The following is a 23,342-nucleotide window of genomic DNA, read 5'->3' on the forward strand; positions in this document are numbered from 1 at the left end:
TGACATGGAACCAATGGTCTTAAGTAATGACCGTGATCTCAAATTCTTCTTAAGGCAAAATGATGATCCTCGAAGACCTGCTACTCCACTTTGTGCATCAATTCTTCCTATATATGAAGATAATGTTCCCTCACAAAATGTGAGTTTCATTCCCCAGACACAGGAGGAGTTTATTCGACAATCGGCAAATGTGTGTAAGGGTTTTGTTGATTGTGGATTCAACGATATAGATGCATCATCAAATCCGGATAATGATGGTGATGATGACAATGAACATCATTATAAGCCTAATGAGGGTTATCTATTTGAGGATCATTGGTTTCATGATGATACCGTTCAAGAAGATGTTGAGAAAGAAATACCTCCAGCAGATACTAATGTGCCTAGCCATCCTGACATTGCCTCTGTGGAGATGCCTAAAAACATCGGATCAAATTCTATTGTTCCATGTGTTGGGAGCAATACCATTAGTAATTATTCCACCGGTTACAAGATCACAGTTGGGCAGATTTTCTTAGACAAAATGGAGTTACAAAAACATATTGCTTTGTATGCTATGAAAGGGAACTTCCAATTTCATGTGATAAAATCGACGAAGACTCTATATGTTGTTAAATGTCTAGGAACAGGCTGCGATTGGCGTATGAGAGCCATAAGAGTCAAGGAATCACCATTATTCAAAGTGACAAAGTTCAATGACATTCACACTTGCTCACTGGACTATCTAAATGGAGATCATAGGCAAGCATCAGGGAAGGTGATTGGGGATTGCATTAAAGGAAAATATGATGGTGTAGGGAGGTCTTACAGGCCGAAAGACATAATACAAGATGTGCGGACAGAATTTGGTGTCAATATTACCTACGATAAAGCATGGAGGTCTAGGGAGCATGCTTTAGAATCAATACGAGGATCTCCAGAGTTATCTTTTGCCTATCTGCCACACTATTGTGCGGAGCTAGAGAAGAATAACCCCGGAACTATCACTCGTATAGAGTCAGACAAGGAGAACATGTTTAAATATTTTTTCTTAGCTCTTGGTTCGTCCTTGCGTGGTTTTAGATCTTCGATGAGACGTGTCATCGCTGTTGACGGTACCCATCTAAAGGGAAAGTATCTAGGCACGCTTTTTATTGCATCTGCTTTGGATGGTAACAATCACATTTATCCTATTGCTTTTGGTGTTGGAGATTCGGAGAATAACGAATCTTGGATATGGTTCTTTGAGAAATTACGACAGGCAATCTCACTTGATGACTTCTCTGAATTGGCTATAATTTCAGATAGGCATCAGAGTATTGAAAGGGCATCGACCTTAGTTTTTCCAGAATCATACCATGGTCACTGCATATTCCACATCAAACAAAACATGAAGGCAAAGAAATTCGATCCTACAGTGTTTCCAATTTATTTCAAGGCAGCGAAGGCATATCGTGTTTTTGAATTTGAGGTCCTAATGACACAGTTGAGCTTAATTGATCCCCGTGCACAGAGTTATCTACTTGAGGCTGGTTTTGCTAAATGGTCTCGTGCACATTTTCCTGGTCGGAGGTACAATATACTAACTACAAACATTGCAGAGAGTATGAATGCTGTTCTTAGAGAAGCTCGCCACCTTCCTATAACAATGTTGGTTGAACACTTGAGGGATTTGCTTCAGAGATGGTTTTATGAGCGACGTACAGAAGCAGCATCTCTGAATTCTGTACTCTGCAAAGAGGTAGACAAACATATACGGAAGCGGATTGATAGGTCTCGTAGGATGGATGTTACACCAATATCACATATTGAATATTACGTTCGTGATGGATGCGGTAATGGTGAGGTTAACTTGCACAATAGAACGTGTTCTTGCAAGAAGTTTGATTTGGAACAACTACCTTGTGTACATGCATTGGCTGCTTGTGCCAATAGAGAAATCGCGGTACATTCTTTGTGCTGAAGATATTATACCAATGAAGCTATTTTGGTAGCTTATGCTGAACCTATATACACAGTTGGTATTGAGCACCAGCGCGTTGAAAACGATATAAGAGTATTATTACCACCTAAAGCGAAAAGACCAGGTGGTAGGCCTAAACAGCAAAGAATACCTTCCCAAGGTGAAACTGTGATTATCAGACATTGTGGTCGATGTAAGAAAAGTGGTCATAATCGTCAAACTTGTAAGGAACCAATAGCGTTGCATCCAAGAACTGAATGAACTTTTGATATTAACATTTGATATTGCTGTATTATTTGCTATAATAATTGTGTTGTGTAAATTGTCTTAATGGTCGAACAATACCTAATTAATGGTCGACCAATAAAATTGTGGTCGATCGATGTAGATAAGATGGTCGAGCGATAATAAATTAATGGTCGAGCAAAACTTAATTAATGGTCGAGCAATAAAACTGTGGTCGAGTGATGTATAAATCTGGTCGATTGATGCTAAATTAATGGTCGAGCAAAATAAAAATATTGGCATAGTGCAAAAATATGTGCAAACACAAATAAGTAAGCATGTACAACAACAATTGACTCCTAAATGTACAGTACAACAGAGTTAGTTTTCACAATGAGAACTCTCCCCCCCAGCTCTCTGCTGTGAACTTTTTCCTGTAAAACGTCATGTCATTCTGATTTATCTCAGTAATAGGAATTTCTGCTATCAATGCTTCAATGAATTTGAATGTAAAAACACCACAATCGCCCCTGTAATTATTAATAAAAAATAAAGTGATTAAAATTGCGTACAACAACTAATGCACAATAAAAATGATTTAGTACACAAATTTGTAAAAAAAACATACCCTCCTGACTTCTGTTGAGGGCAGGGATTGACCTTCTCAACTTCCCATGGTGTCGTGGGAATGTCATAGCCACAAGGACGTAATATGTATGGGGTCATTATAGACAATGGACTCATGATCTCTGCAAACCTTTCAGAACTTGTAAGGTCATGGTAAGAATCATAGACATTTATTTTCCGTGATGATAATATCATCTCTACTGCCACCCAATGCTTCTCATCAAAGTTTGCAGGAAAGTACACATAGTCCACTTCTCCCCAGGGAACACCTTCAGGAGGACTGGTACCGACAACGTAGTCTGTGAATAAAGTATCCGAATCAACCCAATTTCCTGGATCTTCTTTGAATACATTGTAGGTAATACCAATCTTGCTCTATTATTACATGGTTAAAAAATGATGGTTAGTTAACTATGAATATGAATATCTATAGTTCATTAGCAAATTATTGGACACATACAAAGAAAATTGTGTCAAGCACTGCCGCTTTCCTTTTAAATATGGTAGGGTACTTGGCAAGTCTCCGACGTATGTGGTATGTAGCAATGTCAAGATGCTGCATCAAATATTTAAAAAAAGGAATTAATTAGCATACATGATCAGCTAGATAAATTAAATCTCGACCAGAGAAACATAAAGCTCGACCAGAGAAATATAAAGCTCGACCAGTCAATATTAATGCTCGACCAAATAATATAATGCTCGACCAGATGTATGATATGCTCGACCAGATTATAAATATGCTCGACTACCTAAAATGTCAGTTATATTGTACTAAATTAAAACTACTTACCAGGTCTCTCAACCATTTGTCAGGTTGAATTGCCTCAGCAAACCAGACCTTGTCAACAGTACAAGGAATCCATTCAATTTTGTCATGTTGTGTTTTGGGATCCTTCATCCATTTGTGACATTCTGCTAACCACTCCCTTCGATATGGCCTTTTGAGTTCAAAAGCCATTGGCAATATGTCTTTGAGAATTTCAACCTCTTCTGTTACCGTGGAGGATGAATCAGTTTTTTGTTTTTTAGTGGGATTGGTGTAGGGTGTTTTCAATAATGGCCCAAGCTTTCTTTTGCGCTTTTCCTTATTTGAGACATAAGGAATTACCCCACCTTTTTTTGCAACTGGGAATTTGGATGGGGTGACAATCTCCACCCCCCTCAGTGCCCATATCCATCTTGTGTGGTGTTCCCAAAGTAGTGGCAGCTATATCCATTGAAATAATATCGTCCTCTGCACCTAGGCTAACAGCATCATCACCCTTCATAACAGCCTCCTCTATATTTTCCACAGGAACTTCCCGGGACTCAACAAATATTACGGCCTCCCTATTTTGCAGTTGACCATCAGTGGCATCCCCATCCCCATATTTTCCTGCATTATCAGCCTCATGCTCAATTTGACCAAAAAGATGTTGCTCTTCCTGTACGAATAGCTCTTTATGTCCAACAGTCCTTGGACACTCCAAAACAACCTCTGCAATATCTTTTCCAGTAGTCCCTAGACCATCATTGGCATTCATATCCCCATTCCCATCATCCTCATTTCTTGCATTTTGTTTTTTAACAACTTCTAGAAGAGTCCCCATGGATTCTTCAACAAATTGCAACATCAAACACAATTCCACCTTCAGATCTTTATGCTTCTTAGAGTGATCCTTAAGCAAACTATCAAATATATCAATCTTGCTTGTAATAGTATCCCTCAAAACATATTTCTGCAAATGGAAAATATACAAATTGGATTATTGAGTTTGTGATTGACCAGAAATGAATAATGCTCAACTAGAATAGATATCAATGCTCGACCTAAATTTGAAAATATGCTCGACCATACAAATACTAAATGCTCGACCAATACAAATAATGCTCGACCATATAAATACTTATTGCCCGACCAAAAGATATAATGCTCGACCATATAAAAATTAATGCTTGACCATAATATACAATACTCGACCAAAAAAATTAATGCTCGACCAAACACAACTAAGTGTTCAATCAATAAAAATTCATATTACTACCTCTGTAACAGGTGAAATATTCCTATGTGTTTGAACTTCCTCTTCCTCTTCCTCTTCCTCTTCAATCTCATCTATAACAACCTTTGGCTTTTTTTTATCTTTGCCAACCATTTTTCCTACAACATTTTTTAGTACATCGGAAGCCTTTATGCAATATTCTTGTGCCATCTCCAACTGGGTTGGGATAAGTCGACTATGTACTTGAAGCTGTGAAAGGTACACATAGTAACCATTAGTTTCTATAAAATAGACAATCTCACAAAATTTAAATTAATACACACAGATGGATGTGATACCTGCTTCCTTCTAAAAACACTTAGGATGAGTTCTGTTGAGTCAGGAGTGATTGATGTACTCCAGTTCAATATCCTTGGATACAGAATTTCTGGATCTTTCTGTGTGTATGTCCTCCCGATAAGGGGAATAGCTTCATAACTCCATATCTGTAAATCAAACAATGATATACAATTACATGCATTGCATATTGAGTATAAGCTATAAATCAAAACAACATTGAGATAAATGATTAGCAAATTAAATACCTGTAGAGTTAACGGGAATCCATAGAGACTGTATTGCTCCATCTGAGTCTTGGTTGGCTTTATAGTCTTTTTTAAAAATTTTTGAACACGTCCTTTCATTGCTCCTGCAAGTGACTTGGAGGTACGTGCATAACTGACAGATCCCCATGGATACTTGTTAAATTTATCCAAGTTTTCAACCAATTGGAGATATGCCACATCAGAAATGTTCCTACTACGCTCCCTACCAAGCAACACAAACTCCACAAAATAAACAAGAGCTAACTTGACAACGTCATCTTCATTGTCAGGCTGAGGTTTTAGACCCAAAAATGTACTCTCTAATTTAGATCTCTTAATGCTATTATTCCCCTTGAAATAAGCATCCCTTAGCCTATGTGTGCTAGTATCAACAAGTGAAGAGATGGGTGGAATTCCAGTACATGCTAATCCAGTAACAAGCGCAAAATCTTCAAATGAAAATGTTGCTTGCTTTCCAGCCAACCTGAAGTTGAAAGTTGTGCCAAAACTATGGTCGGAGGATTCAACCTGTTTTAACAATAACTGATGGACAAGCTGCCCGGAAAAAGTTAGACTCTTAATACGAAGATACATGCCAAAGCATGATCTACTAAAGGTCTCCAATTGATCATCATTTAACTTATCCCTGATATTACAAATAACTACATCTGGTTGAGAAAAGTTTGACACTTTTGCAGGAAAATGCTGACCCTCTGGAATAATGTAAGTCATTATAAACCTAAGATAAAAAAAATAAGTGAAATAAATAAAAGTTAATAATGCTCGACCAGTAAATATGAATGCTCGACCAGTAAATATGAAATGCTCGACCAAATCAACTAATGCTCGACCAGTCAATATGAATGCTCGACCAGTCAATATGAATGCTCGACCAGTAAATATGAATGCTCAACCAGATAATAGATATGCTTGACTCCCATAACAATAAATCTCGACCAGAAAAACCCTAAACTCGACCACAGACCCTCAAAATGCCCGACGAAAGGCTCAAACACTCGACTACGTTGAAAAGTTCGTTTTTAGCTGCGCGAATTTGTTTTAAGCAAAGTCATGCAGTTATATGGAACCCAGCAAAATTGGTGAAACCTCACGAAACCCGTAATGACACACTACCCGTTGATGGAATCGTTTTTGAATAAATGGTAAACTTACCTTGGAGTATTCAGAACAGTTGATGGAATGTAAACCGTTGTTGTAGTTGATGCAAACTGTAGTAGTTGACAATGAGAAAGAAACTGTGTTTGAAGGAGAAAGAAACTGTGTTTGAAGGAGAAAATGAAAAAGAGGATTTCGGGAAACAGAAACGGAGGGAGAAAGAAGAGTTAAGGTTATTTTGGTCTTTACAATTATAAATTAGGTCATTTTCCTTGTTTTTTAAGAATCGGGTCATTTTTACGGTTTTGTTAGTAAACCGGGTCATTTTTGCCAATTTCCCTTTAAAAAAAGGGCTTTAGATGGGATTTTAGATTTTTCGATTCGCTGTAATGGGCGAGGGCGACTGTGTGAGTGAAACTCCGAGTTGATAGAGGATTAAACTGAGTTTATGTAAGCCTCGGTTTGTGGTTTTATTGGATTATTGTTACTGTAATTGTGTCTGCAATATTATATTTTTCTATATACATTACAGTTGGAGACGTATTTTGGGTGTTGTTTGTATGTAGTGTTGATATGTTTGGGACGTTGAAGCCCTAATAGTTTGCTCACCTAGCATTGCCCGTAGCAATGGCGGCTGAAGCAGCAGAAAACCTCGCGGCCGAGAATCCCTGCTGTGCAACGGTGAGTGTTTTTTGTTTTCTAAGACTAATGAAAAGTTCCTTATCTAATCGTTAGATCTTCTTCTTTTTTTTCTTTTGGGAATTGCAGTGGAAGAGAAGATACTCGAAGCTAGAAGAGAAACGGAATGCCCTACGACAGGCAGTGAATCTCTTAAACAAGCAGATTGATAAGATTCAAACCGAGAATCTTAATCTTAAGAAAGGTATGGAAAGAAATGCAATTCTATTTTTGTTTTTGATGCTGTTTTGATCTACGAGCTGCATTCTTTGAATTAGAAACTAAAATAAATGTATGTTTAGTTTTGATTCTATAGAAATTCAGATTTGATAATGTGATTGGAGATTATGGTTGCCATTCACATCAATCTGGCTTAGGGTAATATATGTTGAGTTGAGAGCTGGATACTTTGAGACAGATATTTCTGACTCTTGCCTAATGTGAGGTTATGTATTTCATTATCTAACTGGGTTTATTCTCTGAGTTGAACATTGCAGGATATGAGGAAGAGATGGCACAAGCCGAAAATGAGAAGGAGCAGAAAGAGAAACTGATGCTTTCATTAGAGAATGAGATTTCTAAACTGAAATCAGAGATCTCTTTGTTGCAGCAAAAAGAAGGCTCAAATTCTCATGAAAAAGATGAGGAATTAAAGCATCTTAAAGATTGTGTTTCTGAAAGGGACGAGGAAATCAGACAACTCAAGGAGTTATCTCAGAAAGAGAAAAGAAGGGTGGATGCAGAGAAGAAGAAAGCAGAGGTGGAGAAGAAGAAGGCTGCTGAAGCGCTGAAACAAGTTAAATCTGAGAAAGGCAAGATTGATGAAGAGAGAAGGCTTGCCTGTATTGAAGTGAAGAAGGCTGAGGAATATCGGATTCAGTTGGAGTCACTGAAGAAAGAGATTAATGAGACAAAATCAAAATTGATTTGTGAGACAGTGAGGTTTGAAGAGGCAAGAAAAAAGTCCGAAGCAGAAAAACGCAATGTGATGCAAGTTAGAAAACGAGCAGATTCAGCGATGGCTGAAGCAGATAAGCAAAGAAAGTTAGCAGAAGCAAACGAAAAGAAGGCTAGGGAAGAAAAATCTCGTGTTGAGAATTTGTCCCAGCAATTGGACGAGGCTAGACAAAGAAATGAGGAGCTGCAGAAGGAGATAGACCAACTTGTGATGCATAGACATACGAGCAAGGCTCCTCATGACCAACCTGATAAACGTAGAGATGTGACTATTGAAAATGAAAAAGTAAAGCTTTTGAATAAACGGCTGAAATTTGAGAAGTCTCGAGTAAAGCATGCCAAACAAGTGGCTAAATTAGAAGAAAGACGTAACAAAATTCTACAGCAAGAGTTAGGTCACTGGAAGCTGGAGTTTATTCATTTTTCTCAACGTCTTTTTGCATTGGATAAATATTTCTCACCTGGCAATGAAGGTATAGATGGCCTGAAAAAGGTTGGTTTCCTTGCTCAAATCTACTTGCATATATTGGTTTCTTTTTCCTAAATGTGGTGTCATACTGCTTGTTGTTCAAAATATTTCTATCACTTGGACAGATTCATAATTTTCTTCAAAACTAATAGTCTTTACATTTCATCAAAACATTTTTCAGATAGATCCATTTGGAATCCTCCCTCCACCCATGTCAGAGAGAGATAGAGAGGGAGGGTCCAGTTTAAAATTTTCCCTCCACCCCAGGTCAGAGAGGTTTTATCTCCTGTCTTGCTCTAAAAAGTTCTTAAATAAGAATTGGATTTGTGCTCTCTCTCCTTTTTTTCCCATTTTTAGATTGCATTGCTGCTGCGTTGCAGTTCCATAGTTCTTTGCAAGGCTACTATGCTTAATGCTTTACTAAATATTTAGAGAAAGACAGGGTAGCTTTTCTCTTATTTATTAGTCTAGGAGGTTGTTGAACTTGAATTTTTCTTTGAGATCATGTATCAAGTACCATATGACGAAGTTTAGGTTTTTCAACAGAGTATTTATTGCATGGCTTAGGTTTTGGAATCGTTACTTGTTAATTTCATGAATAAGTTGTTTATTGAGCAATTACCAATTGTATTTCTTGTTCCTCTCTCCCCGTGATTGTGACTCTAAGGTTTGATTTTCTAGTTCCATAAATTTTTGTTAAGTGTGTAAACTTCTCCTTTGTTGGCTAATTAAGTGGTTTGATGTAATCTCCAGGCTGGAAACTTTACAGATATGCGAGGGCTGAATTTGAAGGACAAAGTTGTTGGTTTAGAACCATTTCCAGAGTATCCTCGAAGTGAAAATCAACTTTTCAAGCCTAGCAGAATGGCTGCTTCTGATCTGCGAAACCTTGAAGAGCCTGGTTCGTTGATTCCTTCATCTGGACCAAACTCTATCAAATCCATCTCAGGTATTGATTCTAAATTGGAGTCTCTGCTAGGAGGCTCTAACCAGAAAATGTTACAGAGTTCTGCAATAAATTCCAGTACGACGTCTTTTTTTGATGGACAGTTGGTGGGCTCACAGGAAAGAGGTGCAACTTCGGTTTCCACATCTACGAAATTTTTAGAAGAGAACATGAATGCACTGCCAACAGTATCCAGAATGCTTGGTGAAGTTACCACAATGAGATGTAATGATGGTATGGTGGCTGAAAATAGTGTAAGGAGCTCATCTGGCGTTGATGGTGTTGGAAGTGGTGATGGGCATGATAGGAAGAGGAAGACATTGCCTGATACTGTTGAATCCATTGAGCCGTTGTACTCTGAGAATAAGAAGTTGCAGCTGATAGAAGAGCGGCTGGCTGTTTTGCATGGTATGTTAAGAAAACACATGAAAGAACCTTCGGAAGAAGCAAAGTATGTTGAAAAGGAGTTGCAAGGTGGTTCATATACTGAACGTAACAGATTAAGCAAGAAGAGGAAGGCATCTCATGAGTCTCCTAAACATTCTTCTGGCAATGGCCGGCGAAAGAAGAAGGGAAAAACGAAGACTATATTTTCTGAAGATTCCAATATTGGAAGACCGGCCGGTAATCTAAAAGGAAATGATGGACCATGCAGGGATAATGTAATAGATTCTGTTGCCGGTGACCTTCAAGAAACAGGAAGTTTTGAGGAAATAGGGGATTATCTGAAATTGCTGGAATTGGATGATGCCACTGCTGAGGAACGTTACCGGATGGCAATTGAAATGCCTTTGTCCCCAACTCTTCCTGATATTGAACTACAGGACATTTCAGCAGTTGAGTCAGGGAATTTTAATCCTTTAATTGAGGAAAGCTTCTGTGGTGGATTATCAAATACGAAGGAAAATAAGGTTTCTTCTAGTAGCTTTGATGTGGTAAACATGGAGATTAATTTAAATAGTTTGAATCATGATGCCCCTGGAACACCTTGTGGTTCATTGCTGCAGAAATCTGTTCACAGGGGAGAGAACCATGCAAATACATTTTGTAAGGGTATGGAAATGGGTAAGCCATGCAATAAACAGACCGGTGACTCTGGGACAGAGGCTGAGATGTCTACGCTACCTATTGCTGGAGATAAGTGGGACAAGTATATACTTGAAGACGTTCTTGGATCTGCATTTGGAATTATTCCTAAACAATGTGTCATTTTTTCTGACATGGACAATACCAGCATCTCAAGGATCTTTTGTGCTGCTAGTGCTTGTATGGTGCGGTGCTCTTTGGATACTCAAACAGAGTGGGTGGTGTTGGAGATTTTGCATGCTCTTGAGATGGAAGAAAGACTTTCATCTAAGTAAGTTCTTGTTTGTTGCCGTTAAGATGGTGTGCCATAGCATCAGTGCTGCTCAAGCCTATTAATAATTTTTGATAGTTGATATTCTAGATGAAATTCCATGGCTGGGGACTTATTTAAGGTAATTGTATTGATGCTATTCTAATTTGATTCTTTCCCTTTGTTTGTTTTAGGGAGAAGGCGTGTGTGTTTGTTTCGCTTTTGCTGCTCAACTTTTCTGTTGCTATTGTGGATAAATCTGGAGAGTTTTGGCACAAGGATCTCCTCCCTTGCTTAGATTCGTTGGCTGGCCAAATGAGGCAAGGTATGTTTTGTAGATGCGTGATTGTCCATTCTGAATTTCAGTTTAATAAAAGTTATTCTTCTTACACTTTTAGTATTTTATTTGTTGACTTACAATTTTTATGATCTGGCTTTTTTTATATCTGGTTTGTGATTGAACAAGACTTTCTGTTTATGTAGTTATGCAGAATGTTGAGGCAAGAAACTTGTTTATAAAATTATGTTGTTTTCGCGAGGTGCTTCGTCTGATCAAGGATTTTCTAATGGAAGGGAGAGTGGTGGTGTGTACTGATATATCTTCCAAGTCGTTATTTGAAGGTGATCCAAGAATTAATAATATCCTTCTGGATGGCGTAAATATAACAACGTCATTAGGAGGAGCTTCAGCTCTCCAGTTGGTGGCGGGGAGTATTGTATTAGCATCAATATGTGCAGTAGTTGACGACATAGGATTTATTTGTGAAGTTTCATACAGCCTACTCCATATGCAGAGACATGATATGCAAGTTCTACTGACTATCCTTCACATTTTTGCTCACCTTGGAGGAGAAAAAATGTTTACATTGAAGGCATACAGCCTAACAACAACCATTTTGAAATTGATAGTCACATTTCTTGAGAGAGGAAGTCCATCAGCTGCTCAAGCTTCGTGTTCTGTGTTATTTACATGTGGCAGATGCCCATTTTATCAGGACGTTGCTTCTTTAGATGATGTTATATCCTTGCTCTTGGAGAAGATAGAAACTTATGTTCCCCCTGGAGATGTGCGTCAAGATATTATTGAATCAGCCAGTTTATTGAGTTCCAGTTCGCTGCCCCAGGAGAGTAGTGCTATGGAGAGTTTGATTTGCGAAGAGGATCCATGTGCCCATGGTGTGAAGTGTGATCCATCTTGTTGTTTGATGAAGTTTGAAATGCCTGCCTCTCAATCACATGCTGTTATCAATCATACCTTCTGTGACATCATTGATGTCCTATCATTGGTGGAGCTGCTTGCACGCAACCTGGTATGTGTCTCACACTCTCACTGCTCTCAGAAGATTAATTTTGTATTAGGTTGAGATGATGCTGTTTGTCTGAAATTTCCAATATCGGCTAATTTGGGGTATTGGTCTGCGTGGGGAATGTAGGTGTAGTACTACAATAATTAAATTAACCTGTCGGGCTAGCAAATTTCATCACAAGGGAAAGCAGCTATGGCGAAATGAATGTTAATCTGGTTAAATAATATATTTTAATAACCTATTATGTAAATCTGAGATGCAGTAACATTTCAATTTATAAAGTTAAACAGTGCATAAAGCTGTCACTGCATTTAGGTTAAGGGGTGAGAAATGCTGCCACATGGTAGTGATGCACCAAATTCCATTCTCTTTTTTTCGTTGGTTGTTAATTGTAAGAACTTTCTCACAAGTGACTTTCAATTACTTAAACCGGCTGCATTGTGTCTGTCTTTGTCCTCACTTCAGAAGAATTGGTTTCCTTTGATTGGTCCCGTGAGGCTCTAAACCTAACTTTGTATGTCTTATATATGTCCAAATGCAGAGCTGGGAATGGACATACGAAAAAATTGCTCTTCGGCTGTTGGAAATGTTGGAAACGCCTACTCTGGGGACCCTCAATCTTTCCGTGGTTATACTACTTGGACAACTTGGGAGGTATGTTCCCCCTCCTCCCTTTTTGCTTTTTCTTTGGTATCCTTTTGTTTTGAATGGAGCGTCAGTTTATTAAAGCACCAAAACAAATTGCCTTCACATGTTTTGATACTGTATTGGAGTCATGGTATAAATTGTCTTCACATGTTTCTGATTATTTATGTTCTGTTTGTTAGGCTTGGAGTTGATGCTGGTGGATTTGAAGATAAAGGAGTCGATCACTTGAGACGCAAGTTGTCTGCTTTCTTGTCACAGGAACCTAATATAGTAGGTCTTCCAATACAAATTGCCACTGTGAATGTTTTGCTCGGGCTTCTCTCTCTTGAGTTTGTGAAAGTTGTTCAGGGTGAACCAATAATGTTTACAGCCGTTCCAAATAAATCTGCTACAGTGGATCTTATACGAAACTGGTTTTGTCGGCTTAGCAAGGAGCAACAGGCCTTGTCATTGAGCCTCCTATAACCTGCTGGTACGCTTCAGAAATGAGACAGATACTATGAGGCTAGTTATATCAGAGTTTCAACTTGTTAATGCAAATTGTTGTTATCCCATCATATTTGATTAATCAGAACTTCTTTGAGGTATGGGCACAATTTTGAAACAGCTTATGGCAGTGCCTTCTGTTGGCCATTTTTGCCAGAGAGAGTAAATATGTAAATTTTTGTGGGATGATTGCTATTCTGAATATCTGAAAAGTCATCTTTTTTCATTTCCATCCATGTTGCCCATACAAATGTTGAGTTGGATGGCTTGCCGTGGATCCTGAGGAACAGTTGGTATTGTATGACCCTAAAACCCAACAGCTGATCTGATCAAGTTGTTTCGACTCAATTGCCTTAATTATTCCTGACAAGTTATTGGCTGAGGACAGTCTTGCTTCAATCGGGGGTGAATGTATTTCACAGGAATATATATATATATATACATGATAGCTCAAGTCCATTATCTGTGTCTCCAAGTGTTACCACCCACAGCATTACAAGGCATAACCAAGCATCCTCAATCAAAACTTAGCGCCTTAAACATTTAACTAGTAGAGTTCCGCTTGTTCCATAACCTCCTTTAGCGCATACGGTCCCAGGGACTGTAGAACCTATGATCATAAACACGACGTCAGAAGAAAGGTATAAAAAATTTGCTGAAAAAAAAATATGCAGCATTACATCCAATAGCCAGTTTGAAGCATCTTTCTTCCCTGCAAAGCAAGAATGCTCACAAGTCACAACTCACAAGGAGTGGTTCATGAAATCAACTTTGCAATATGCAAAGGCAGAAGGAGTAAGGTACAGGCAAAGGTGAGATCACTTTCCCCTACTCTAAGAATTTCCAAGTTTTATTTTCTATCCCTCTTTTTCTTTTTTCTTTTTGATTTGAATGCAATATTGAATTGACATCCTAAGCAAAAAAAAATGGCAGTGGCAGTAGAAAAATGGACACTCAGTTATTTCATGTTTTAGGTCCTCCAACAATTTCAGATGAATATGATCCTCCTAGTAGTTGTTGATTAATTTCAAAATAAATTAGCTGGAAAAATGAAAATGGCATTCACTACAGAATGCACTGAAATGTTTTCAATTTCTTACATTTAATATATGTCCAACCCTAATGAATTCCAAATGATGGAAAGATCCTCCACATTCTAAATATTTCAGAACAAGGGCAAACTTGGAATCTACTTTTATTTTTTTTTATTTCCAATTTAAGTTGATTTTTATTTAACAAAAATGTTTAATTGAAAGCACCCACCCAACACACACCAACAAAGACATATCACCACTTCACGTATTTGATTGGAAGGCTGGAATATTTTTCTCAAGTTTCATAATTTTAAGACCCAACTCCCATTCAAAAATTATAAGACCCAACTCTAGTCCCACAAGAAGTAAAATTCCTGGCTTCAAGCAACCTGCTTATATGCATTCATCTGCAGAGTCATACAAAATTCCGGAGGGAAATGACAAAAATACAGAAACAAGCATCAAACCTCATTTGCATCTTTGAAATACTCAAGCTCATCCTTCCGTGGCCAATGTACCCGCCAGCACCTGTAAGTCCAGAAAACAAAATTGAACACGGCAACTGTCAGATTTTAGACATACTTGGAGAATATTACAAACCTTTAGATCTCCCAGTGGCTCTAACCAGAACAAATACCATGGTTCTGAATCAGTGTGCCCTCTCCATTTTTATTCTTGTAAGGTTAAGGGGTTCAAAAACAGTCGGCCGTCAAATATCCTGGCTTCCATTTCTGATTTTGGGCCCTTGATCATAAGCAGACTGAAAATCTTCAACCATGAGAAAGATTATATGCTCTTACCTTTCTTTTCCAAGGCGGCGTGCAAGCTCTTCAGCCAATGCTTGGCCTGGGGGGTCACCATCAGTTGCCAGGATAATGCGAGAAACCTGAAACATTTAAGAGAATATACCTAAGGAAAAAGAAATGATACATATAAAATACCAAAAGAAAATGCACTGCAAGTACTCGACTCACATACCTTTTCCAAGTATTTTTTGCAGTTCTGTAGATACTGAAATGCAGTGTCCTAGCTTCCCTTGCACAAGCATAAGTGGAAAAAAGTAAATAGTGAAAAAAAAGGGTACAAATTTTTAGATGAAAAGGGAAAGTACTGTTAGTGCCCGGCAGAAACAAAGAGAAGGCAATGTTAATGCTAGTTCAAATTTAAGTACCATAATTTCTTAAATAAGTAAAGAGAACTAGATTGATTGGGAAAGGGTAGAAAGCTCCAAAATATCTCATGACACACCTTTTCAGGATACGGAACTCTTTTAGTAGAAACCTTTTGTGGCGCACCAGCAGGAACACTTACACAGTTACGGAAGCCAGCTTCCTCCATTGAGAGCTTATCTACTTCACCTTCAACCTATGGTTAGGATCAGAGCGGTACAAACTCTGTGAGAGAAAGAAAGAGGGATTTGGGGAGAGGGAAGGGGGGGTGTCAAAGTAGAAACAAAAGTGGGGACAGTTTTTACAATAATGATTTCAGCAGCTTCATCGATGTCATCAAGTCCATATAACCATCGTTCAGTACCCTTTGCCTGAAGATGAATACCAGAAATTCAAATTAAAGTAAAAAACTCATACATATTACATCCACAGGTCATTGCACATTGACAAAGATGGTACGACAAGCAAAAGAAAATCATGTAGATAACATTGAAAAAAATTCCTTTTTGGTTGAGTTACATAAAAGTTGGCTAATGGGCAAGATTCATCCATTATCAACAATAACTGTTTCTTGAACCTGTGGTGATTATGTTAGTGATTATAGACTTTGTAGCACAATGTGCTTATAACATGCCATTTTACTTATATACTCATTATTGAAATCAGATATGTTCCCTCTCACTGTTTAGTTTAGAAAGTAACTGAAATTCCTTTTCACAATAGGAACCACACGGCTGTAACGTAAAGAGAATTGAACCGCTTCAGCAGCAATCTGAGTCAGGTAAGAATATCTAATCACAAAAGGCATCCAAAAGACATTACAAGGTTCTATGGTATATCTTCCTTATGGATCCTAAAAACTACCTGGACCCTGCATGGCATCAGGGAGCAGAAACAACAGCGAATTTATCAGGTTCAATCTGGTGTTCTTCATAAAATTTATACATAATGCTCTCATATTTTGCAACTGATATATTTAATGGACTTTTGCAGAAGAGTTGAGATTTGATATCTCCATAAGTAGTTGATATTTAAATCATTCTCCGCCATGAATACTCCTAATTTTTCAAAGCCAGGAAATTGTTTGCGCTTCACAGGATTCTGCACTTACAACATGTTTCCGCCCTATTTAAGCATCTATCATGTCATTTGGAGGTCAATCTTCTTATTGTTGCAACATCATCATCTTGTCATGTATTTCTGATCAAAATACCGCAAATAAAGATTATAGTACATACCTGCCAAAACCTTTTCTCTATGGTTCGGAATTTGCAGCCTACAAGCACCTCATTTTGTCTATAAGGAAAAGCAATGACAGCCTGTTAAGCGAGGAACAAAAGGGTAATCAGCCACATATTCTTATGTTTCACAATAAGGTCTCTGGGTACAAATCAGGCAAACTAGCAACATATTTTTCTATGATTTGTCTTCTCTTTTCTCCTTCTCTAAAGTTCATATGTCCAGAAGGGATCAAATCGGTTTTGCAATAATAAGAACTCGCTATATTTTTAGAGAAAAGGGAATTAGTACATGATATATTCAAAGCTGCGACTGGGATGAGAATGATGCACAAATTTTGTATCAGCTGATTAGTGGCTGATCTACTGGTTGAATTTCTGCAGTTATTTTTTAACAGGGCCGCTGAATATCAAACCCTTATTATGCAAAAATCACTAATTTCAGGTAACCTGATCATGAGATGATTGCACAACAGCATTCCTTCTCAAAGTGTCCTCAGATATCATTCGTTTGCCAAAGTACGTAATCAGCTGAGACAGAGAAATGAACACGAATCATTAGCTGTCAATATGACTAAAAATAAACAACCTCAATTAAGATGGAATTCAATAAAAAAAAATATACAGGGACATAAGAAATATTCACTACAAAATAGGCCTAGCAGTTTAGCCCCTTTATGTTCTCGCAAGCATTGCTGAATGTTTATAACTAATAGTACAAATAGTACCACGTAGATGGTACGGACATGCATATGATTTGGGCTGCAAATGAATAAAACCTTCATCAAGCACCAAGTCTCAATGCTCGATTCAAGTTTGATACTTTTCCATGTATCTAAATCATTTCCAAGTCAAAGAAGTTAATCAGTAAGTTTTAATCATCGATCGAGCACCAAGTCTATACCTTCAGAGATATATAACTTAATCTGTATCATTTCCTACTTGATAAGTAAGATACTACTTCTGTTTTATTATTAGTGAACAAGTAAAAACATTGTATTGTTTCAAGCATGTTTCCAATCATAAAGTAACCCTTCATATACCAGAAGACCATAAAAATAGGCTCATGCAATCAAATTAGAGCCATTATGCTAAATGAAAAAGGACAAGGAAGCAACACCATTACACCAAACTACCTTCTCACCAAGCGGTTCCAACTCTAAGCTATCCTCAGTCATTTGTCCCTGAGAATTATATTGACCAATCTTGTTTATGTCTGCAAATGCCTAAAAGTAAAAGAAATGAATGACCACAGCTTTGTCACTATGAACCTTAAAAAAAGAAGCCCTTCGAGTAATATTAACCTGGCCGGCCCACCCACAGCTAACTTGAAAACACCTCCACATTGCAAAATCCCTAACCATAAACCGAAAAAGAACAAAAAAAGCCGTGATTTTCAGTAAATTCATATTGAGTACAAAACCCCATAACAATCGTAAACCTAAAAAAATATGACATGATTTTTCAGTTATATTCATATTGAATAGTAGCTAACCCATCTTGGTTGATATGAAGAGATAAGCTCCTCTCTTTGGATTGCCCTCCCCTGCACTGTTACACCAAAAACATACAAGGATACAAAACTACACAATCAAGACTAGAAACAAACACCAAATAAACCAAAATTTAAGTGAAAACATGAACAAGTGCATAAAGACGCAACCTTGGGACAATATACGTTATTGTACTGTCCAACTGTACACAAATCAACGCAATCTATACCAACATGCTCTATCTTCTGCTTCAGCAGCTCCAGTTTTTCCACGCTTCCTTGCACTTCCTTCAATGCCTCCGCATTGGCTTCGAAAGAAACCCAAAGAATCAGTTCAAAGAAAAACCAAAAAACTGGAAAAATAAATGAAACATGGTAGTAAAGTACCTGAAAAAGATGGGTTTGCTTTGCAAGCATAAGAAACTGAAGGAGACGTAACGCTATCCGTTGCTCTGGCTCTAGGCAGCGCTCTCAAGAAGTTCTGAATGCACAAATTGATTTTTAGGGCCATATGCAACCAGAAGCAACGGCATATTTTTCATCCTCTGCTGTTTGCAATTTATATGACTTTATTAACAAAAAATAAGATAATTTAATTTCTGCCCGGCCCATCAATTCTATCTCCATATCCATTACCATACGCATCTAAGTGGATCCGACCCAAACCCAATTCTCAGTGTCCTGCCGGCCCTACGTTTGCTTCGGCTAACGATTGGGGCTGGGCCGAGCATTGGACACAAATTTGTTTTTAATATCTAATCAAATATTTAACGTTTAATTTATTAAAAGAGTAATTGAATTCCGAAAATAAATTAATGAACAGTTCATAATTCCGCATAAACAAAATAATAGCTCGTTAATTATTCTTTGACATTGGCCTCACGCAATTGTCCGCAAACTATACATGCTAGGCAAATACTAGATAATTCTAAGTACATGTTCTAGTAAATATCGAATTCACGATCTCCCGAGATGGAAAACTCTATGTTAACCGAAATAGATCCAATCTTGTTGTGAAGTAATTAATCACTTTGAGCATGTATTATATACATCGAACCACTTAATTACTTAGGCTTCTCTCATATAATCACCAAGTGAAGTGCGCATGATCTAGCAAGTGTAATGATTGGAATTTGTGTATTGATTCCATTTGTGTCATAAATCCATGCCTCACTTTGCGGTTTTGGGTTTACTGATTCGCGTTGATACATCGAGCCCACACGACTTTATTTCTCTCTTGACCTTCTCATTTAATAGTATTTAAGCCCAAGAAAAAGGTGTAGTTGATTGTACGGAGGTGGGCTTACTCTTATAAACCCAACAAGATCCTCACATCTTTTTGATGTGGAATTCTTGACAATTTGATCGATCGAGGCGCATGTAAGTGTTAAAGGGATAAAATCCCACATCGGTTGTTGAGGGGCTTGGTGTCTGATAGGTATGATAATACCTATTGTTTTTGGTAGAAATATCCCCCTCTTAAGCTTTCTTTTGATAAATAATGAGTGTATTTATGTGTTGATTTGTATTTTGATAGGTTGATTGCGGTTTGGATGAAAAGCGACGGAAAAAGGGTTGAATTGAAGAAAATGTCCACCGACCTTCGTGTGTTCAAATAGTCATAACTTTCTGTCATGTTATGGTCATTTGAATCATGTGCCTAGGGGTAAGCGCCTAGGCGCACAAATTGTGCACGCCCAGGATCACTCCTGCACGCCCAGTCCAGAGAGTTGGACTTGAATTTTAAGTTGTGCACGCCTAGGATCACGCCTAGGCGTGGTGCGCCTAGGCGTGAAAACAACGCGCCATAGGCTTGAAAAGCAATTTTCTGAGGTGTTTTAAGTCGCGATTTGTCCGAGCTACGGGAGTTTTTAGACCTAGAACTGAATTTCTGGGGAGCGAAAGCAGAGGGAGAGGCGACTCTTGGAGCTAGGAGGAGAGATTCTTCAGCTCAACTTGGATCTACTCAACTAATTGGGTTTATTCATGATTTTCTCATCTCTCCTCTTGTGTTTTTCTCTCATTATGTGTAACTAAATCTCTTGTGCCAAGGCTAGGTTGAAGCCTTGGGTTTGATGACTTTGTTTATGACTTGATTTACATACATATGAGTTGATTTGGGTATAAATCTTGTGTTTCTATGTTTGATTGCAATTTCTTCATGCTTGTGGTGTTTGGCCAACACTTTAGGTTTTTGGATGAAATTGTTTGGAGAATTTGCTTAGACAATAATATGTCAAGTAGATTATGCTTCTTGAAACACTTGATTATGAATGTGTCTCCCTTTAATTAGGTGACAATTTGTATGAATCCTAATCTCCATAAAACTCCATGAATTCCTATGCATGTTTAGACCAATAAGATGGCTAGAATGTATTTAGGAATATCCGACCTAGACCAATAAGATGGCTAGTAATCGATTTTAGGGAGATTTGGCTTAGGTGCGCTAAAACCGACTTAGGTACGGATTCGTTATGCCCGAATTAGCAAATATGTGTGTAAATTTATGTCATTGCAAGTCATTTCCCAAGGGGGATTCCAAAGCCTTGGTGTTCATCTCATTTGCATTAGTTACATCCTTATTCAAAGAAAATACCAAAAATACTTTACTATTTGCTTGTTTTAGTTTAATTACCCAACCCAAACAATCTTGAGTTGAACTTTACTTTTGTTTGCATTGTCCATATATACATACAAATATACATTTGGATTAAACATAACACCGTCCCTGTGGATTCGACCCTTGCTTATCATTGTGCTGTAGTCGCCGACTAGTACACTTGCTAGTAAGGTTAATTTAGACCCAACAGTGTCTAGCTTATAAGCTTGCCCAAGTCTTCAACTCATTGTCCAGCCTTTTCCATGTGGATGGGCTGGGAACTGCCACAGCCCAAAAGGGCTGAGATGGTGGGGAGGCTGGCTCTGGGTTGTGCCATCGTGGGATTTTCTACATGGTATCGGAGCAGGTGTGCTCGTCCCCGATAAAAAGTCCACTCGTTGGGCCTTGGGCTTTTGATACCCAATTGTTGGGTCTAAATTAACCTTACTAGCAAGTGTACTAGTCGGCGACTACAGCACAATGATAAGCAAGGGTCGAATCCACAGGGACGGTGTTATATCTAATCCAAATTTATACTTGTATTTACGTATGGACAATGCAAACAAAAGTAAAGTTCAACTCAAGATTGTTTGGTTGGGTAATTAAACTAAAACAAGCAAATAGTAAAGTATTTTTGGTATTTTCTTTGAATAAGGATGTAACTAATGCAAATGAGATAAACACCAAAGCTTTGGAATCCCCCTTGGGAAATAACTTGCGATGACACAAATTCACACACATATTTGCTAATTCGGGCATAACGAATCCGTACCTAAGTCGGTTTTAGCGCACTTAAGCCAAATCTCCCTAAAATCGATTACTAGCCATCTTATTGGTCTAGGTCGGATATTCCTAAATACATTCTAGCCATCTTATTGGTCTAAACATGCATAGAAATTCATGGAGTTTTATGGAGATTAGGATTCATACAAATTGTCACCTAATTAAAGGGAGACACATTCATAATCAAGTGTTTCAAGAAGCATAATCTACTTGACATATTATTGTCTAAGCAAATTCTCCAAACAATTTCATCCAAAAACCTAAAGTGTTGGCCAAACACCACAAGCATGAAGAAATTGCAATCAAACATAGAAACACAAGATTTATACCCAAATCAACTCATATATATGTAAATCAAGTCATAAACAAAGTCATCAAACCCAAGGCTTCAACCTAGCCTTGGCACAAGAGGTTTAGTTACACATAATGAGAGAAAAACACAAAAGGAGAGATGAGAAAATCATGAATAAACCCAATTAGTTGAGTAGATCCAAGTTGAGCTGAAGAATCTCTCCTCCTAGCTCCAAGAGTCGCCTCCCCCTCTGCTTTCGCTCTCCAGAAACTCAGTTCTAGGTCTCAAAACTCCTGCGGCTCGGCAAGTTCGCGAATTAAAACATACCAAAAAACTGTCTTGTGCGCCTAGGCGTGGAATGATTCCACAATCTCCATACGACGTCCGATTTGCACGATTTTAGCGTCTACGGAAAGCTTGAGATGTCTAGTTTCCAATGCCTTTTATTTCGCTTGATTCCGATAACGTGACAAAAAGTTATAAGTATTTGAACACACGAAGGTCGGTGGACATTTTCTTCAGTTCAGCCCTTTTTTCATCACTTTTCATCCAAACCGCAATCAACCTATCAGAAATACAAATCAAAACATAAATACACTCATTATTTATCAAAAGAAAGCTTAAGAGGGGGATATTTCTACCAAAAACAATAGGTATTATCATACCTATCAAACACCCCACACTTAAACCTTACTTGTCCTCAAGTAAAACTAAACAAAGTACATCTACCAACTAACATCCTAACTCACTAACGCAGGAATCGCGATTGCATTTAGCATATGCAACAAGCCGTTAAACCCCTAGGTGTCCCTAGTGGAGGAGTTTTGTCTCCTGAGGGCTTACAAGAACGACACCCACAAACGTTTCAAGATAACTCAAATCAAACATATGTGAGGGAAATTGCTAGAATCGAAACAATATACATCAATGCCATGCAATCAAAAAGATGTGGAGACCCCACACTTCATCCAAACATATACTCAGTGAAGATTATCCGTCTACTCAATCACTTCATCTAAATTAAGTGCATGCAAAGAAGAAATGTATAAATATTTGGCTTCCAAAAGTTCATAGGCGCCAAACATAGTCACATTCCAAGAATTCCAAGAACAGTCAAGTAGTAATACCAAGGCACTTTTATTTATGTACATACTTCTCTTCTTCTTCTTCTTCTTTTTTTTTTTATTATTTTTTTTTATTTTTTATTATTTTTTTTATTTTCATCTTACTAGGCCCGTGCAATGCTCACTCCTTTAAGCTTTCTAGTCAACCCATGTAACAAGTTCTCAACCAATGACTCCCAACCAGTTGGTTTAGGGCATTATGTGATAAAGCACACCTCGGATCAATCACTCGAGTTGAAAAGGCTTCGAAGTTAAGCTAGCCTAGTATGTTCATCAAGATTGTCTTACCTTTTTACGCGAAACTC

At 37.9% G+C, this 23,342-nt stretch overlaps 4 protein-coding genes across 6 annotated transcripts; 1 reads left to right on the forward strand and 3 right to left on the reverse strand.

The window, feature by feature from the left end:
• Window positions 1-2,469: 2,469 nt before the first annotated feature.
• LOC120006714 lies at window positions 2,470-3,951 on the reverse strand. Its single transcript, XM_038856850.1, has 4 exons — window positions 3,588-3,951; window positions 3,257-3,350; window positions 2,796-3,087; window positions 2,470-2,697 (listed from the first exon to the last, which is right to left on the reverse strand). The coding sequence occupies exons 1-4, from the start codon at window positions 3,753-3,755 to the stop codon at window positions 2,556-2,558; spliced, it is 696 nt and encodes a 231-aa protein (XP_038712778.1). The 5' UTR covers window positions 3,756-3,951; the 3' UTR covers window positions 2,470-2,555.
• On the reverse strand, window positions 3,883-6,110 carry LOC120005903. The gene is made up of 4 exons (XM_038855789.1): window positions 5,364-6,110; window positions 5,118-5,264; window positions 4,822-5,028; window positions 3,883-4,515 (listed from the first exon to the last, which is right to left on the reverse strand). The coding sequence occupies exons 1-4, from the start codon at window positions 6,093-6,095 to the stop codon at window positions 3,883-3,885; spliced, it is 1,719 nt and encodes a 572-aa protein (XP_038711717.1). The 5' UTR covers window positions 6,096-6,110.
• Window positions 6,111-6,819: 709 nt separating this feature from the next.
• LOC120006708 lies at window positions 6,820-13,532 on the forward strand. Its single transcript, XM_038856845.1, has 9 exons — window positions 6,820-6,929; window positions 7,046-7,160; window positions 7,248-7,362; window positions 7,655-8,607; window positions 9,337-10,886; window positions 11,060-11,190; window positions 11,349-12,175; window positions 12,714-12,826; window positions 13,000-13,532. The coding sequence occupies exons 2-9, from the start codon at window positions 7,107-7,109 to the stop codon at window positions 13,283-13,285; spliced, it is 4,029 nt and encodes a 1,342-aa protein (XP_038712773.1). The 5' UTR covers window positions 6,820-6,929; window positions 7,046-7,106; the 3' UTR covers window positions 13,286-13,532.
• Window positions 13,533-13,632: 100 nt separating this feature from the next.
• Window positions 13,633-18,773, reverse strand: LOC120006711 (primase homolog protein). Of its 3 annotated transcripts, XR_005470071.1 has the most exons (14): window positions 18,627-18,773; window positions 18,411-18,547; window positions 18,243-18,298; window positions 18,052-18,103; window positions 17,884-17,973; window positions 17,198-17,278; window positions 16,748-16,828; window positions 15,815-15,880; window positions 15,589-15,705; window positions 15,319-15,366; window positions 15,141-15,226; window positions 14,941-15,071; window positions 14,808-14,868; window positions 13,841-13,916 (listed from the first exon to the last, which is right to left on the reverse strand). XR_005470071.1 is itself a non-coding variant. In XM_038856848.1 (13 exons), exons 1-13 carry the CDS (start codon window positions 18,748-18,750, stop codon window positions 13,854-13,856), a joined length of 1,062 nt encoding a protein of 353 aa, XP_038712776.1. In that variant the 5' UTR covers window positions 18,751-18,773; the 3' UTR covers window positions 13,633-13,853. The 3 variants fall into 3 exon arrangements, 2 of the variants coding, with proteins under 2 accessions (XP_038712776.1, XP_038712777.1); XM_038856848.1 differs by lacking the exon at window positions 14,941-15,071 and having other exon boundaries at window positions 13,633-13,916; XM_038856849.1 differs by lacking the exon at window positions 14,941-15,071 and having other exon boundaries at window positions 13,633-13,916; window positions 17,884-17,931; window positions 18,019-18,103.
• Window positions 18,774-23,342: the final 4,569 nt, after the last annotated feature.

Source organism: Tripterygium wilfordii, chromosome 9 (assembly GCF_013401445.1).
Source record: "Tripterygium wilfordii isolate XIE 37 chromosome 9, ASM1340144v1, whole genome shotgun sequence".
Classification (NCBI taxonomy): domain Eukaryota; kingdom Viridiplantae; phylum Streptophyta; class Magnoliopsida; order Celastrales; family Celastraceae; genus Tripterygium; species Tripterygium wilfordii.

What these genes read in the sequence shown, in the direction of transcription:
- LOC120006714 (XM_038856850.1), bottom strand. Translation starts at nt 3,755, where the DNA reads ATGGCTTTTGAACTCAAAAGGCCATATCGAAGGGAGTGGTTAGCAGAA. An exon ending in ACAAATGGTTGAGAGACCTG is followed by an intron (nt 3,351 to 3,587) that starts GTAAGTAGTTTT and finishes TATTTGATGCAG; the next exon opens with CATCTTGACATTGCTACATA. An exon ending in AGTGCTTGACACAATTTTCT is followed by an intron (nt 3,088 to 3,256) that starts TTGTATGTGTCC and finishes TCACAGACTACG; the next exon opens with TTGTCGGTACCAGTCCTCCT.
- LOC120005903 (XM_038855789.1), bottom strand. Translation starts at nt 6,095, where the DNA reads ATGACTTACATTATTCCAGAGGGTCAGCATTTTCCTGCAAAAGTGTCA. An exon ending in GATTCCCGTTAACTCTACAG is followed by an intron (nt 5,265 to 5,363) that starts GTATTTAATTTG and finishes TTTGATTTACAG; the next exon opens with ATATGGAGTTATGAAGCTAT. An exon ending in GTGTTTTTAGAAGGAAGCAG is followed by an intron (nt 5,029 to 5,117) that starts GTATCACATCCA and finishes TACCTTTCACAG; the next exon opens with CTTCAAGTACATAGTCGACT.
- LOC120006708 (XM_038856845.1), top strand. Translation starts at nt 7,107, where the DNA reads ATGGCGGCTGAAGCAGCAGAAAACCTCGCGGCCGAGAATCCCTGCTGT. An exon ending in GGCTGGCCAAATGAGGCAAG is followed by an intron (nt 11,191 to 11,348) that starts GTATGTTTTGTA and finishes CTGTTTATGTAG; the next exon opens with TTATGCAGAATGTTGAGGCA. An exon ending in CTACTTGGACAACTTGGGAG is followed by an intron (nt 12,827 to 12,999) that starts GTATGTTCCCCC and finishes TCTGTTTGTTAG; the next exon opens with GCTTGGAGTTGATGCTGGTG.
- LOC120006711 (XM_038856848.1), bottom strand. Translation starts at nt 18,750, where the DNA reads ATGGCCCTAAAAATCAATTTGTGCATTCAGAACTTCTTGAGAGCGCTG. An exon ending in TGGAACCGCTTGGTGAGAAG is followed by an intron (nt 17,279 to 17,883) that starts GTAGTTTGGTGT and finishes TCTCTGTCTCAG; the next exon opens with CTGATTACGTACTTTGGCAA. An exon ending in ATTTCAAAGATGCAAATGAG is followed by an intron (nt 13,917 to 14,807) that starts GTTTGATGCTTG and finishes TTATGATCATAG; the next exon opens with GTTCTACAGTCCCTGGGACC.